Here is a 17528-nt window from a genome sequence, read left to right as displayed (position 1 = left end):
CTTGTGCTGCTGTGATCTTTACATTAATCTCATAGCATTCAGTTTGACCTGTTCCATGTTTAAAGTGTTCTAGAAATGTTCAAGGTCAGGCTTCATTAGATTGCAACCTTGACACTCATGTGAAAGTGAAGCAGATGATTAATCAGACATGCAATCACATGTACATAATATCTGAAAGGGTCTTAATAGACCAATGAGAAAGCAGTATTTGTAGGGTTGCAATTAAACATTATGTTCTTGATTGATCATTTTTTGCTAATTGTTTAGTCTGTAAAACGTCAGCAAAGCATGAAAAACGCTCATCAGAAGTTTCCAGAGCCCAGGATAACATCTTCAAATGTCTTGTTTTGTCTAACCAGCAATCCAAAACTCACAAATACACTTAGCACAAAAAGTAAGGAAATTTGTGTTTGGTAGATTATTTCTTTGTCGTAACAATGCTTCTTGGCAATAAATCTTATACTGTTGGAAAGCCTGTTTATTTCCCTTTTAAATGGTGCCACATTTGTAAGGAACATGCATTTGTGGGATGAGCAGCAGAGCTGAGTATGTGGGTTGCGTCCATGAAAATCTTCTCTGCCAATGCCAAACAGCTTATTCTGTCATTGACTCGTGTTTGGTGTTTGGTGGATTGGATGAATGAAGTTTGAAGAAACAAGACATATTGGCCATTTAAAAATGTATTCATTAACAAACAGGAGCCTCAGTAGCGTGTGGAAGAACCATACACAGCCACAACAGCCTGGCACCTCCTCCTCATGCTGGTCACCAGCCTGGTCACACACTGCTGTAGGATGGCATCCAGCAGTTGTCGCAAGTCAGCCAAGGTGGTTGTGTTGGTCACTCTGGCACGAACAGCACGCCAAAGCTGATCCCACAAGTGTTCAATGGGGTTGAGGTCAGGACTGCTGGCAGGCCATTCCATCCGCTCCACTCCCAAATTCTGGAGGTAGTCTCTGATAAACCCCGCTCTGGGGGCGAGCGTTGTCATCTTGGAGGATAGAGTTCAGTCCCAGACTGTGGAGATATGGGATTGCCACTGGTTGCAGAATCTCATCTCGATATCTCTGCATTGAGATCGCCTCCTATGATGACAAGTTTCGTTTTTCCAGCGAGGGAGATGCTGCCCCACACCATCACACTGCCTCCACCAAAAGATGTTACTCTGTCGGTGCAGCAATCAGCATAGCATTCTCCGCATCTTCTCCACACTTTGACCCTATGATCCAACTGCCATAGGCAGAATCTGGACTCATCGCTGAGCATAACGTTCCTCCACATGTTCAGGTTCCGTTGCATTTGTTTCTGACACCAGTGCAAACAGGCCTTATGCTGAAGGGCAGGCATGATAGGCCTCCTTGCAGCCCTAGACTGGAGATTGGCTGTGTGCAGTCTGTTCCGGATTGTCTGGGCAGTGAGCCGTCGGCCATATCGTACTGCAAACCTTGACTTCAAATCTGTAGAAGACAGCCTACGGTACCTAAGTCCTGACAGGGTGAGGAAACGGTGTTCTTAGGGTGTTGTCTTCTTGGGACGCTCACTTCGCAGCCTGTCTCTGACATCCCCCGTTATATGGAACTTGGCCTTCACTTTGGAGATGGTACAAACGTGGCATGCCGATTCTCTAAGCAGACACCTACTGACCACTGTAGCAGGGCTCATGCTCACAGGCAAAATAAGCTGTTTGGCATTGGCAGAGAAGATTTGGCAAATTTTTCATGGGCGCAACCCACGTACTCAAATGCATGTTCTTTACAAATGTGACATCATTTAAAAAGGAAATAAACAGGCTTTCTAACAGCATAAGATTTACCATAAGATTACCAGGAAGCATTGTTACAACAAAGAAATAATCTACCAAACACAAATTTCCTTACTTTTTGTGCTAAGTTTATTTAATTTACTATCATAGAAGACCAAGATAAATAGAATATTCATGTTTAAGATGCTAATTTGCCATTTCTGTTTTTAAAAAATTGCTCTAATGATCAATATCATCAAATCGATAAATTATGAAAAAAGTTTCACATTAATTTTCAGTGTAGCGAATATCCGATTCATGGACTGATGGTTTCAGCTCTGCAGTATTGGCTGAGCACATTGTTCTTTGAAGCAATAATTTAAAATCCTGGCATTTTTGCCTCCTCTCAGCTCCTAAACAGTGGGCCCAGTACCTTCAGTAAGGCAGCCCTGGAGGTGGAATGGCCATACCAGTTCAAGAATGGCTCTCTGCTCTACATCACCAGCTACGAGACTGAGGGACCCATCAACTGCACCACCGACATGGAGATCAACCCGCTCAACGTCTCGGTGAGAATACACAAAAGCAAGCACACACAATAGAATGCACATACATGTCCAGGTAATTTCTGGGAATTTTTGTCAGAATTTGCTTCTGTGTCCAGGGAAAACATCTGTGGGAACTTGAAGTTTTTATCACCTTTGCTTGTGTATCCATGTGTGTCTGTGTGTTTACATGCTGAAGATGATTCTCCAAACCTCAGTAATGCTGCCAGGCAATTGTCATATTTACACTCTGACCATAACAAGCTGATTTTATGGTAATAGGACTGGATCAATTTTTAAGCTGTTGCAGTTTCTCACAGTTATTTGTCAAGCTAAAATGGCAGTTGGCCAGTAAGCTTTGTGGCAAAATATTTTTAGAATAACTGTGAATGAAGTGGAGCACAAACTACGTAAACAAAAACTGCTGGCAGTTTAACTATCTTAATGCAAAAGACATGTAGGATGGAGGCTCCATCACTATATGAGAGTGCAGAGCGGCGTGCAGCCCATATCTCTGGATTTGTCAGTAATTCAAATAGTATTAATTATAGGCTTGTACTTGTTATACATAATGGAGTCAAACACGATGACAGTCCAGGGGAATTATCAGGCAGTAATAACAGCAGGTTAGCCCTGTAGACACGATACACACCCTGTAACCTCTCTGACGAATCAGGTGATTCTGTTTGGCTGGCACCTCAAAGATAGCGTAATTTTAAGGGGAATCGTTGTTCTACTGTTCTAATACATACGCTGAAGAATAATTTGAAAAAACGCAATTTTATGATTATCCACATTTCTGTGTTTTAAAGAGGACCTATTATGCTCATTTCCAGCTCTATATTATTATTCTGAGGCTCCACTAGAGTAGCTTTGCATGCTTCATGTTCAAAAAACTCCTTATTTATCTTACACTCCACATTTATCTTACACTCCTTATTTATCTTACACTGATCCTTTTACCTACTGACCCTTAGTTCAGCCTCTGTTTCTAACAGTGAGTCTTAGCTCCTGTCTCTTTAAGACCCCCCTCCCGATGAGCCCACTCAGTTCTGATTATCCAGCTTCAGGACGCCTAGCTAGGGGCAGCACTTATTGGTATCATTTAAGTTACTGCCAATGAAAACACAATATTTCATGCTTTACTGCTTCATATTAAAAGCTCTTAAATGACTAAATAACAGGAGGTTTTTATTTTGAAGAATCGATAGGAAATGAAATGTGTTCACCACTGAATTAGCAGAGCTTTGTTAGTGGTGCTATTCTTTAATAAAAACAGTTCTATACAACAAGATTTAGAGATATTTGGAGCCATTTGTTGAGCGGATCAGTCAAAAATAATGCAGGAATAGAGGAAGAGAACAAGTAGATACAGTCACAGTGATGATGATGTTTGATGAAGAGCTGCGCTGCAGATGACCAGATAAACTGATAACAACAGATAAACTGCTCAGTTACTTTGCCCTGCTGTGTAATGGAAAAACAGTCACAGTGCGCCAGTCATGGCTTAGTGTGACTAACCCCATAACAATGTAAAAATGCCATAATGTTAGCGGAGTGGAGCAGTGAACAACATGCGTGCTGTACGTGGAAGCAGTTTGAAGCCGGTGCTTTTTGCTCACAGGGATTACTTCTATACACATATACCTCATTATTTGACACTTAAGCCACGTTTAATATCATTGTAACATTATATATGTGTATATATATATATATATATATATATATATATATATATATATGACTGCAAATAAGGAAAAGCATAACAGGTCCCCTTTAAATCAAACTTAAAGGCACACTATGTAGGATTTTCCTAAAAAACAATCCCTCTCAATCATCACTTACGACTTATGAAATATGTGACAGTGTATTTATCTGCAGGGACCCTACCCCCTGCCTGTACTTTCTAACTACCTTATTATTTTAGTTCAGGACATTTCTGGGCATCATTCCTTGGGTAGTGGGTGTGTAGGCCCCAGCCAATAAGAGTGCACAGGGTGTGTGGTCGGACCAGGTTACATCACTGTGTTTTTATGTGCTTCCGTCTCTCCTCTGCTGTATGCAGAGTGCTGCTGTGTGCTGCTCCTCTGCTGTCAGTGTGTCTGTTTGACTGACACACACACATGCAGAGCAGAGCGGCCACAGTGGACAGGATGAAGCTGTGCATTCACACCAAATCTGGTAATGCAGCACCTTCCCACAAGGTTGTGCCGTGGTGTGCCGAGGTGTGGGCGTGTGTATTTGTGCTTTAAAACATAACTGCTGTGAAACAATCAGAAAGTAACGTTTTATTTACCTGATTCACAGCTTTGTTCTTGCCAGCGCCACTTGCTTTCTTCATTCAATCTCTAGCTCATTCAACCACCGTTAATCTCTCTCTGTGTCGCTTGCTCGCTCGCTGGGTGAGCCGGTGAGCTGGGGCCAACTTTGAATGCTGTGTGTTTACAAACACCAAACAACAAATCCTGCATAATGTGCCTTTTAGAGTAATAATTTTAATATGACTGGAAATCCTTCAACCTATATAATTTTACACAGTCCCATTCTCAGCACCAATTGCATAGTAAACTGTGTGTGTGTGTGTGTGTGTGTGTGTGTGTGTGTGTGTGTGTGTGTGTGTGTGTGTGTGTGTGTGTGTGTGTGTGTGTGTGTGTGTGTGTGTCAGAATCCACTGTCCTCAGCAAAGAACACCAGCAGTGTGCCACCCAGAGAGAGAGAGACTGAGGGAAGAAACCGAAACCATGTCCGCAAGAGAGACCTGGAGTCAAGAGAGACACAGAACGACCTGCAAACTCTGGTATACATACACACACACACACACACACACACACACACAAACCTGGAGGTTTAATTCATATGTGACATTTCATTCTCAGTAGCTGCTGTGTGTATTTATTGTAGGACAGTTTAATTTATTAGAAACTTGATCTAGAATTATATTATTTTCAAAAGTATCAACACTGTAGGTGTACAGGCTGTTTCAAAGTATGTGAACCTCTTGAGCAATATGGAGTTTTCTATTGTTTTAGCGTTATTTCTTTATTTAATCAGAACCAGTATTTGTTATATGAAATGACAGGTGTATGTTTATTGGTCCCATATACTGAAATAGAGATCAAACCAGGTCAGTTTAGTATTACCAAAGTGAACCCTTACAGGTCAATCATGCCAAGATGAAAAGAAATCTCAGAGGAACTCAGGAAGAGGGTAGTGACATCACATTTGTCTAGGAAATGCTGTAAATTCATCTAGTAGACCGTGAGATGAATTTACATCTCATAGTCTGCCATGACGCAGACCATCTACAAATGGAGAGCACTGAAAATGACTGCAACTTTGCCTAGAAGTGGACGACCTAAAATATCTGCAAGAGCCGCAAGAAAAATGATAATTCAGGTAAAAGCTGACCCAGACCTCTTTTGCAGTATCTAGGATCCATGTGCATGCTTCCACAATAAGAAGAAAACTCAGTCAACATGACTTGCATTGGAGGGTTGCCTGGAAGAAGCCTCAGCTCTCAAAAAACGAACAAAGCTGCCCGTCTCAACTTTGCCAGAGAGCACTTGGAGAAACCTGACGCTATCTGGATGTCCATTCTGTGGTCAGATGAGTCCAAAATTGAACTCTTTGGTCACAACCAAAACCACCATGTTTGGTGAAAAGTCATAACTGCATACCACCAAAACAACCCAACAGTGAAGCATGCCAATGGGAACGTTAAGATCTGGCCCTGCTTTTCGTCCACAGGAGCTGGACAACTCCACATAGTCCAGAGAATCATGAATTCTGATTAATATTGTAAAATCCTGGAACATAACTTCAAGTCGTCTGTTTTAAAGTTAAAGCTTGGTCAAAAATCGATCATGCAACATGATAATGATCCAAAGCATTCCAGCAAAACGACCAAGGAATGGCTGAAGAAGAAGATTAGTATGTCAGGAGTGGCCCTGTCAAAGTCCAGACCTCAATCCAATTGAAATGCTGTAGCGGGACCTGAAGCAGGCATTTCATGCCAGACGTCCATTCAGCCTCACTCGACTGGCTGCGTTCTGCAAGGAAGAGTTGGCAAAAATCCCCTAAAGCAGATGTGAGAGACTGATTAGTCCCTAAAAAAAACCCTTTGGTTGAGGTTATTGCAGTGAAAGGAGGGGCAATACCACGTTAACTGAAAGGATACACATATTTTTACACCCATGAAATCTGAGGTTTTGTGAGCAACCACTTTTATCAAATAAACAATGACAATATGTCATTTTTCTGTTTTCCGTTATTTAGAATGTCAGTATTATGAATTGGGGTATAGAGTAACATTTACATTTTTTTCATATTTTTTATAAAAATACTGACTGTCTCTTTAGGGTTCACATATTTTCAAGCAGCAGGTCTGTATGCATATGTACTGTTATAAAAACAGCAAGTACTAAAATTCACCATATCGTCAGTTTTTTGACTTTGATGAGAAGGGACTGACTAAAGGCCAGGTCGCACCAGAAAATGACAGCCAAATTAATCATCATGGTTAATCACTACTTATACTAGTCAATCACAATGGCTGAGCTTCTTACTAATTTTGCTGCACTTTTTTCCAATAAAGGCAACAGTTGAGAGATGACAGGAAATGAAATTTGCAGTTATTTAATTACAACTGACTATTGTTAATTAAGTGGAAATTCGCACTCTGTAAGGCAACTCTATGCTACTGACTATTTTCTATATGAATAATGGTGTGTGTGTCTCTGTGTGTAGGACTGCACCACGGCAGAGTGTCTGCGGCTGAAATGTCAGGTTGGTCGTCTGGAGAGAAGGAAGAATGCCATCCTCTTCATCTACTCCAGATTGGCTGTTAACAACTTCCTCAGGGTAAATACATTATTTTTGAATTCAGAATCACAACTTTATTCTTCAACTGTCAATATATACCTGTATCATGATGAAGCTAAATTATGAAAAAACAATCAAATTGATGTTCAAAGTAAAGAAGTCTTCACACATGTACTTCGCACATTGACTATCTCATGCTGTTGGGTTTTAAAATTTGCTTCAAATAGTTCATTTGCACAACAGACTTTGGATCTGTTCCCTGTTTCCTGATAATGATCAATCCTACCAGTTAAGATTGTTTTTAACAGGATGCTGAATACATTTTAAAGTACTGTGGTGTATTAACTCTGAAAATAATGCTATATATTAAAAATACATTCATCATAAAGAGTAAATGTTGTAAACAACACAAAGAAATGTTTCATATTTGGAATTGGAGCCGCACAATGAGTCAATTCATCAATAAGACAATCAACAGAAAATTAAGTCTTTGTCTTACATTACTGTAAACTGAATATCTTTGGCGTTTGAACTGTTTGAAAAAAACTTTTAGCACACCAAATGACTAATCAACTAATCGAGGAAATAATCTGCAGATTAATCAGTAGTGAAAAGAATCAGGCCTACTTGGAATCGTTCAGTATGGAAACAACGGTTAATGTTAAGTCAGCAGTCAGGGCCGTGGAAATCAATTAAAAGAGTGACTAAAATAGAGAGGAAAATTGTGTTTTTGCTGACATCCAGTGCTTTAACTTGTCACCTTGCTGCAGTGATGTACAGTTGTACTCCAGGACCCTGTGACATCATGGTAAATGTCACATCATTACAATACAAACCACATTCACACATTGGGTACAGGGGCTACCATGCAAGGTCCCAATCTGCCTATCAGAGAAAATCTAATCATTGACACACATTCACACACTGATGGCACAGCCATCAGGAGCAATTTGGGGTTAAGTATCTTGCCCAAGGACACATCGACATGCGGAGTGGACGAGCCAGGAATCGAACCGCCGATCCTCCGATTAGTGGATGACCTGCTCTACCTCCTGAGCCACAGCCACCCCACTCGACATCACTGTTGGAAAGAAAATAAAGTGATTGATTTAGCTTCTTCGGATATCACTCTTCAGCACATTCAACCTAAAATCAAGCAGTGAGCATTCCTATAAGTTTCATGAATGTGTACAACATCGGTTATAGATGTTATTCTGTCGTCCCATATGTAGTAGATCTACTGTATATAAAAGCCTTTGTCAAACAACATACTCACCATAAACATAACTGCTCCGATCAACTGTCCAAATCAATCTGGTTACTTTAATGTTCTGATTCATGTCCGCTCTGCTAACCACAGCAACTGCTAACCATCACTGTCTTGTTAAATCATCCCCATTAACATATTTGGTAGAAACTACATTTACAGTGGCTACTGTCTTTTCATGGAACGCTCTTTAGTTTCTAGGCTTGTTTGGATATTTTTGGACATGATTTGCCCTCATTGGGTGGATCTGTATCATGGAGCCTAATGTGGCTGAATGATAGATGAGTGACTGCTTTTTTCTTTTCAGGCTGAGAATCAGAATCGTTCATATGTCGTTCGATCTACGGCCTCCTTCAGCGTCATAGAGATGCCGTACAAGAACCTGAAGTCGGAGCTGCCATCCAATAGCACTACTGTAAGACACACATACACACACACGCACACAAATGCAAATATGAGTCATCGGCATGCAGTAGAAAAAGCACAATTCCAGTATTGTCTGAGTGCGATGTGCCTTTCTACAGCCAAATTATATCTGTCTACAATATGTCTCTTAATCGTTTTTGATTTTGTGTCAGAGTGGCTATGATTCGCCATCCTAACATAAGTTGGTTCTAATATTGATGGTGTGTGAAATGAAGCTCATTAGTGTTTGGAGTTTAATTTATAGAAACATTTTATGAAGCCACACTACTCTGGAGCCAGGAGAGATTTCATTGGTTAAATTAAACCTTAGTGGGCGGTGCCACAGAATGATAAAAGCCCGGTCACACCAGCATTCAAACTGCAAAATTTCATGCCAACATCAATTAATTTCAGCGAAATTGCTGCAATCAGTGGATTTGCTCACAAGGGCGAAGTAAATTCTTGCATTGACTTCAGCTTTGACCTCAATGCAACTTCACTGTTCAATTTTGTAAGGCTGTAGTCTCCTGGTCGATTAGTTGGTCGATATGCTCCCAAAGTCTCATTGGTCGAATAATCGCAGTGTTACTTACAAAAGGAGAAAAGTGCTACATCAATAGCCTTCCAGGATTAATCCATTATTTCCTGCGGCGGGAGGGACAGACTAACAAAGGGGGGGTGGTTTGTGTATTCAAACACCGCTGTTGTTTTCACAACTTTGAACTTGCCCACCTAATGGAGACTGCTATGTCTAACTGTACTCAGCGTTTACTGAATGTACGGAACGTTTACCGAATCAGTGTTTCTCCTATAATTATAACAACGAGAACGCCCGCCAGGCCAAAAAAATTTTTTTGTTGCCAAAAATAACACCAAATATCCATTCGCTGCACAGCGCTGTTCCGATACCTGAGTTCATCTCTGTGTTGTTGCCTGGGAAACTATTGGTTGTGTAACTCTGTTAAGGAATACGGCATTGCGTAATATGTCTGCAAAGCAGGTGGGAAAGAGCAAGCGGCAGAAAAGTGATGGTGAATGTGAGCGGAGCAGAGGAAAAGGTTAGCAGTAAGTTGTCAGTCCGGCAGTAAATGTACAGTACAGACTACAGTGTAACAGTTAATAAATGCTGCAGCTTCTCAAGACCAAGAAAAGTCACGTCTGTTGTTTCCCCAACTGCTGGAAAAGTGAAGGGGGTTAGCTCCAAATTTAGCAACAATAGGTTAGCCTAACCTGAAGATGCTAAACAGAGAAATTGAGAGCGGAGAAATGTGTGGCTGCTGAGTTCACTCTGTCCTGTACCATCCAACAATTTTTAATCCCCCTGCCCCCACGACTAATCGATTAGTTGAAAATTACGTACAATTTCAGTTGACTTTATTTATTTGGTTGACTACAGCCCTACAATTTTGAACTTTAACCTACAACATCACACCGTGCCCAAGCTGTGTCACTACAGGATTCACTACAGGATCAACCATTGATTTGAGTTGTGCATGCGCAAGCTGATCGGCCATCTTGGACAGCTAGACAGCAACACCACTTGGACAAACCACATGTTGCCACTACAAGATATTGAGTGTCAACCATGGATTTTACACGCATTTTTCACAGCATATAAGTTATTACATAACATATATACTGTGTAGCTGTGCTGACAGAACCGACCTTTGAGAGAACGGAGAGCTGGATAATCCAAAATGGTGGAATCTGTTGTCGTTGTTGTGTTGTGACATTATTTACCTTCCTTTGTGGGAGTATTACATGCTTCACAACAGAGGATTGGTTTGCAAACATTAAGAGTTGGGAGTTATTGGTACAACTATGTCTATTAAGTAAATTGTCTGAACCTATTGTCCCATGAGCAACCAAACTATTGAGTTTGCAGAGCTTTTTTCCCCCCCTCTTCAGTAACTGTTCCAACAGAGCTAGGGAGTCTGCTAACTAGCTAGGCAAGCTTTTCCCTCTTCAGTAGCTCTTTATTGAATGAAATTCTGTCCATAACAGTCGAGTACAGAGAAAATGGAAAGAACCTCAAATAACCATTGTGACTGACTAGAGCTAGCATGCAAGACTTACATAACAGTGACAGGCTTCATAATATGAAGCCTGCCTTCGTTGCTAGTCTTTTCCTGGTGATACTTAACTCTGCCCCCATTTTAATAACTGATTATTTTTGGCTCTAATCCTGCTCTTCTTTGAAACTGCTTGTTTAGCCAGAAGTCCAGTTGGTTATTTAAAGATCATTCATAAAAAGTTGCATGATAAATGTATAGCATGTTGTTTTTTCATGAAAATGATATAAGGACTTATTAACTTCTGTTATTGCAAGTCACTCTGGGTAAAAAGTGTTTTTGTGTTGCAGGTGAGTGTATCAGTGATGTGGGTGGTAGAGATTCCCCAGCCAGTACCAGGCTGGGTGGTGGCTCTGGCTGTACTGGCAGGACTGCTGCTGCTGGCACTGCTCATCTTCATCATGTATAAGGTGAGGAACAAACACTGACACCTGAGAAGAATGAGATTTACACAGATTTACAGTTTCCATCTTGGTGTTACTGTTTGTTAAACTGAAGTTTTTAAGGTTGTTTTTCATTTCTTTCTTTTAAAGTTACAGTGTATAGAATTTAGTGGCATCTAGCAGAACGGACCTGACAGAAACGTTATATAATATTCATGAATATGTCTTAATTAGTGTATAATTAGTGTGAAAATAAGAATTGTTCCATTTTTGTTACCTTAGAATGAGCTCTTTATATCTACAAAGGGAGCAGGTCCTCTTCCACGGAGGACGCCATGTTGCACCGCCATGTTTTGACAGTAGCCCAGAACAGACAAACCAAAAACTGGCTCTAGAGGAGGGCCTTTTGTGTTTTTCGTTTTTAGTTTCGTGGCCACCGTAGGTTCTCCTACACACTTGGAGGGGAGGTGGAGAGCGAAGGGTAATTAGTTGGTTGCAATCTGCAAACTCACCGCTAGGTGCCCTTAATTCCTACGCACCAGTCCTTTAAACTCCATCTTTTAACCACAACTCAAGACCATGAAGATTAGGAAAATTAGAGCCGACGAATTAAAAAACAAAGTCTACATTTAAAACAGCCATCCTGTTGTTCTAAGTATTTACTGTTGATGACTGGTGTCTCACCATTCCCCAAACTTTATGGATGTGAAACATGAAATTGCTGGAGTATCCTTTAAAATGTTTACAGGTTGGTCAGGCTAACTGCATCAGCTCCAGCACTAAATGTAATAGTAATTATCATTCCCTCCCTTCTTCTTCTCTTCTCTTTCAGTTGGGTTTCTTTAAACGGGTCCGCCCCCCACAAGAAGACTGCACTGAGAAGGAGCAGCTTCAGCCAGAGGAGAACGGCAACACTGATGCCTAGAGGTCAAACTCTGAGGAACTGATCTGGTCTGTTGTAGAGAATAGAAAGGAAAATTCAGGGTAAAATGGCCGTTGAGGATGGATTTGAGAGAATTTCACTGTATTCACTGTTGAATGGCAGATAATGGTACTGGTAAAATTTTTAATAATGATTTTGTTTTTACCTGCCAAGTTGTGTTTGTGCCAAAAGAGAAGCTCACTGGTCAGAACAAATCATCATAGCTCAAGTATTCTTTTTAATGCTTACTCAAGTCTTAAGTTTAGGCAATAGTTCCACATTTTGGGAAATGCATTTTTTGCTTTCTTGCTAAGAGTTAGATGAGAGGATTGATACCACTTGCATTACTATGTGTTAAATATTAATCTACAGCCAGCAGCCTGTTAGCTTAGATTAGCATAAAGACTGGAAATAGCTAACCTGGCTCTACCCAAAAGTAACAGATTCCACCTACCGGAACTTTTAAAGCTCATGCATTAGCATGTAATTTCATATTTAGCATTCATACATGAGAGTGGTATCAATCTTGTCATCTAATTCTCAGCAAGAATAGGTCCCAAAATGTCAAACTGTTCCTCTACCACAGTGACCATCAATACTTCATGGGTCAAAACATTGAAAATCTTTTTGTTAATAGTGTATGACATAAGAGGCTTTTGTCTGCATGAGTGCTGGTAGAGCTTGGCCTGATATTAAATTTGCACTTTTTTTTGTTTAAACTTAAAATGATTAATGAGCTGTGGGTGCTTGTTGCCTTGTACGTCCAGAACTGCTGATACATTCAAGTCATTTTTCAACTTCTGTCATTACTAGTCTGCCCTGAATCAGCAACACTGTCTTCTAAAAGAATTTATAAAGAACAGTGAATTGTGAAACTCCTTAAGTGGGCCCCCTTGGGTTTAGAAAGGACATTGATCTGGACTCACACAGTATTAACAAAACAAGAAAAAGCAGAACATGGATGAAATGATTTTGCAAATGAAAGTTTAAATAATAAAAAATATACCATGAAAACAAAAAACAAACTACCATCCTGGCTAAGTTGAGTGGCAAGGTGGATAAAATAGTCATAAATACAAATGAGATAATGAACCAGAGAATTGTGGGTAAATGATGGCCTTCAAGTCTTCATCCTGGTGAAAGGATGGCCATGTTGGAGTGATGAGATGAATTGTGTTGTCGATTTCCATATTTGATCATATGTGATCATCTACGAGACAGACAGCAATGATGCAGCAATATGAAATTTGAACATTGAACAGTCAGTAATAAGTGGAATGGGAAATGGCTGATCAGCTGCATTCGGGTCTCTATTTTTTGATAAAGATGGTTTAGTTTGCTATGGTATAAGAAGTGTTACAGTAATATATTTACCCTTATATATTTTCCCTTCCTGCTGTGTGTGGGGGTGGAAGGTTTGAACTTCTCAGATGATTTAGTTTAATAGAAAATCATCACTTAAGAGTCATTACTGCGCTACTTTGGGATGCTGGTTTCTTTTTTTAGTGTTTTCTTTAAGTGTGTGCCCAGCTCATTTCAACACAATCAAGGTAGGGTTTTGCAGTGTTTGGTTTTTATTCAGATAATGTTTGGTTTGAAAATCAATGCAAGTGATGAGATTATAATTTGCCTTGCAGAATCAACCGTTCGCGAAACCCCTCCCCCAAACAGTGATTGTCCAATCATAGCTTAGTTAGTAACCATAACTAGGCACAGCTGGCCTGTAGTAAGAGAAGAAAGAGTTTAGTTTTTTCCCCTTTATTAGCCTTCCAAAATTACAAATACAAGAGTATAATAAGGAATGGATTAAACAGCTAAATAGCAGAAACTGAATCTTATTTCCACAGCCAAGACCATTTCATTAGCAAACTACATTAGTTTGTGGGGTTACAGGTTAAAAAAGCCATTCACAGCTAACACATCTACTGTATAGTATTTGCTCACTGTGTGGAAGCCGGTTCTGGATGCTATCAGAGTTTAGGCTAATGTTAGCAGCTCTGTCCTACACTTAATCGAATTTGGGGAAGTTTACACTCAAGCAGCCCCAGCCAATGTTACCTGAGATGCAGTTACATTTTTAAAGCACATCAGTTAGTCCTCATCCTAAAAGCTTTTTCTCCTTTAATGTTAACAGCATACTGTGTAGGATTTTCCTAAAAAAACAATGTATGGACTCATACAAAAGTAATCCCTCTCAATCGTCACTTATGACCCAGTAGAAGTGTGGTGGTGCATTAATCTGCAGGGACTCTGCCTATATTTTCTTGTTATTTTGCTGTGTTCGGGACATTTTTGGGCATCAATCTTTGGGCAGTGGGTGTCTGGCCCTCAGCCAATAACAGCTCACAGGGTGAGGTCGGGACGTGGACCGGGTTACATCACTGTGTTTTTGTATGTGCTTCATTGTTTCCCCTAAATGCTTTCAACAGCGGTGCAGCAGCACTGCTACATCATGAACACCACTGCAGAAATTTCACATTGTAGCCTACATAATAATCACAATGAATGCAAACCACATGCACTTTGTCCACTTTGACGGGGGCTAATGGAGTGAAGATTGGGATGTTTTGCTTCTCTGTCTCTCTACTCTGCTCTCTGTCTGTGTCTGTTTGACCAGGGGTGGGGCTGAGCTACACACACAAACACACACACACACGCAAAGCAGAGAGGGTGCAGAGAGAGAGTGCTCTGCTAGTGTCGTTGAGATGGGGAGGAGGGTCGAACTTTTAATGTTGTGTTTACAAATGGCAACCAACAAATCCTACACAGTATACCTTTAAAGATGCAAAGCGTAGCAGCCAAACAGGGTTAAGTTTGAACAAAATACCAGTCTGATCTGAGGATGCTGATTTTTAGTCTGGGACCTGTTAATTTTAGCCTCAATCTGTTAGCTGGATATCATGCATGAAGCCATCAAATGCTCCCCTTTTACAAGATTTAAAAGGATACCACTATCAGTTTAAAGCAAGTTAACCAGATAGGTTTTTTTTCCCCCAACCAATTTATACAACAAACATCATTTTAATCATTTTGATGATTAAAAAACGCTACCGACAGTTGTCCTTTCAGCAAAATCAATTCCTGGCTGGAAATGATAAACTGCTTTTGTGTACATCTGTCTGAAATCAAATCAATTAATCAACCCATTGATTAAAAATGAGTAAGAATGTTGATGCTAAATCTTCCACCTCTGTAAACAGCATACAGTCTGTGTCTTGTTGGAAAGGAAAGCTTCACAGGCTTAGTAACTGAGGGGGAGCAGCACTAAGCAAAAAGTCAAACATGACCTTCCACTTGCCATGATTTTTTAAATAGTATTTTTCCTCAGACTTCAGTTGTGACTGGCAGCTTTGCTGAAAATAAAATTGCAAAGTAGAGCAAGTTGCTGTTTTATTTTTGAGTCAGTGAGTTAGTAAGTCTGTGCGTGTGTGAGAATATTTTTACAAAAGAAAAAAAAAACTTTGCTTTGAATTTACCCATATTGGGCTTGCATTGGAAATATATTAATCCAATTAACAATCACTATGAAATAACTCCACAGGAACACTTTGGTTAGCACATTATACTGTACATTGTTCTCTTTCACTGGTTTCTTATCCACTGCTTTCATGTTTGCCATCTCTCCAAATATCCTCTGCTGCCACTAGATGTCACTACTACCATCATTATTTTGATAGCAAGCTCTTGATTTCAGCAGCAGAAGTTGGGAATGCACTAGTGCTACTGGTGGTACATTGGTATCACATACAATAATTACAGCAGATATGAACCCAGTGTTCACACGCACAAGGTCAGAAAACTAAGTTCATTTTCTATCTTTTTTTTACACTTAGTTGTTGTGTCTCTAATGGAGGAAAATTAACTTAAGTTTTCTTTTTTGGACCCCCAAACAATAGGATGTTCACACTTGAAGTCATTTGGCTGAAAGGTTATTAACAGTATCAGATGTATCACATATACAGCTCTTTCTGTTGCTTCCAATGTGAACATGTTAAATAAATAGTTTGACATTTTGGGAAATATGGTAATTCACTTTCTTGCTGAGAGTTAGATGAGAACATTTATACCACTCTCACGTAGCTTAGCATACAGACTAGAAACAGGGAAAACAGATAACCTAGCTCTGTTCAAATGTAAGAAAATCCAACTCCAGCACCTGCAACTCACTAATTCTCACATTACAGTATATCTTATTGTTTAATCCATGCATGAACTGAAAAGCACATGGGTTTATGGGGAGATTTGTGCTGAATTACTTGTTCAGGCACTGTGATTTCCTGGAGTTTTGTCATCATTGTGAGGTTACCAGGCAGTCAGTTAGGAATCCGATTTCCAGTATTTATACTAAGCCAAGTTAACCAACTGCTAGCTGTAGCTTCATATTTACCATACAGGCATGATAGTGGTATCAGTTCTTTCATCTAACACACCAAAGAAGGAAGATAGGGGTATTTCCTAAAATGTCAAACTGTTCCTTTAGGTCTGCTCCATTTAGTGAAGGTGACAAATGTGAGATTGTGTCAGTATGAGCACTGATGGTAGTCAGTAGTACCTGTTGTCTCAAATCTGATGAGGTAGATATAGTCATGACAGAGTGGCTTACTGCACTGTTAAAACATTTTATAAAGATTTTTCCAAGGACATTGGTGTTTAAACTAGACTAGTATCATGGTTTCTCTTGCTGCCAGGGTTCAGCAAGGCTGATGGCAGCTCACTCTCACCTCAGTTAGTTCAATTGTTCACAAAAATTGCATTTCATTTGAGTATTTGTGGTCACTTCTTAATTGCTTGGATATGACTGTATTCTCAGGATGACAGTTATACATTTACATTTACAGGACCACATTTGAACTATTTCTCCTGAGTGATTATACAAAAGATCTAGAAATGTCTGTAGCTTATTTTGACCTGATTGAATAGAGTGATTTGGAGCCAGCCCTGCTACTGTCAGTTTGTTGTGTTTGGGAGGGTTTAACTTTGTTTTATATTTAATACCACTGTCTGTCTTTCTGTCTGACTTCATTTGATGTATGTATTCTTTCACCTAGAAAATAAAAAATAACTTTTTCATCAGGAGATGATTTCACCTTTGAACTGAAATAAATTGATTTGTTCACATTTTCTTGGGTATTGTGTTTTTTACTTGATAGTTCACTTAAACAGGAAGAAGGAGGCTCCGGAGGCTAAACAAAACGCTAACGCCAGCATGCTACTCTCAGAGGTTGCTGAGAAAGTTGTCATTAAACAACTGACAACATTTCTTAATACAAGCAATTTTGGTCTACATTGTATGATATTTGGCCTTAGAACAAATTATTCCACTAAAACTGCTACTCTGCAATTAATAGAGCAAATTAAATCAAGACTTGACA

The 17528-nt window shown here is 39.8% G+C and overlaps 1 protein-coding gene across 1 annotated transcript in view; it reads left to right on the top strand.

Moving 5' to 3' along the window:
• Positions 1–17274, top strand: part of itgav (integrin, alpha V) — an 81261-nt gene extending 63987 nt beyond the window's left edge. The window contains exons 27-32 of the mRNA XM_067604592.1: positions 2152–2310; positions 4952–5083; positions 7033–7146; positions 8682–8789; positions 11142–11261; positions 12067–17274. Of these exons, the coding sequence (XP_067460693.1) occupies positions 2152–2310; positions 4952–5083; positions 7033–7146; positions 8682–8789; positions 11142–11261; positions 12067–12159 (726 nt within the window). The 3' untranslated portion in view covers positions 12160–17274. The remainder of the gene's footprint in view (positions 1–2151; positions 2311–4951; positions 5084–7032; positions 7147–8681; positions 8790–11141; positions 11262–12066) is intronic.
• The last annotated feature ends 254 nt before the right edge of the window (positions 17275–17528 follow it).

This window comes from Thunnus thynnus, chromosome 11 (genome assembly GCF_963924715.1).
Source record: "Thunnus thynnus chromosome 11, fThuThy2.1, whole genome shotgun sequence".
NCBI lineage: Eukaryota > Metazoa > Chordata > Actinopteri > Scombriformes > Scombridae > Thunnus > Thunnus thynnus.
Note: the sequence above shows the minus strand (reverse complement) of the source record. Positions and strands in the feature narration are given on the sequence as shown.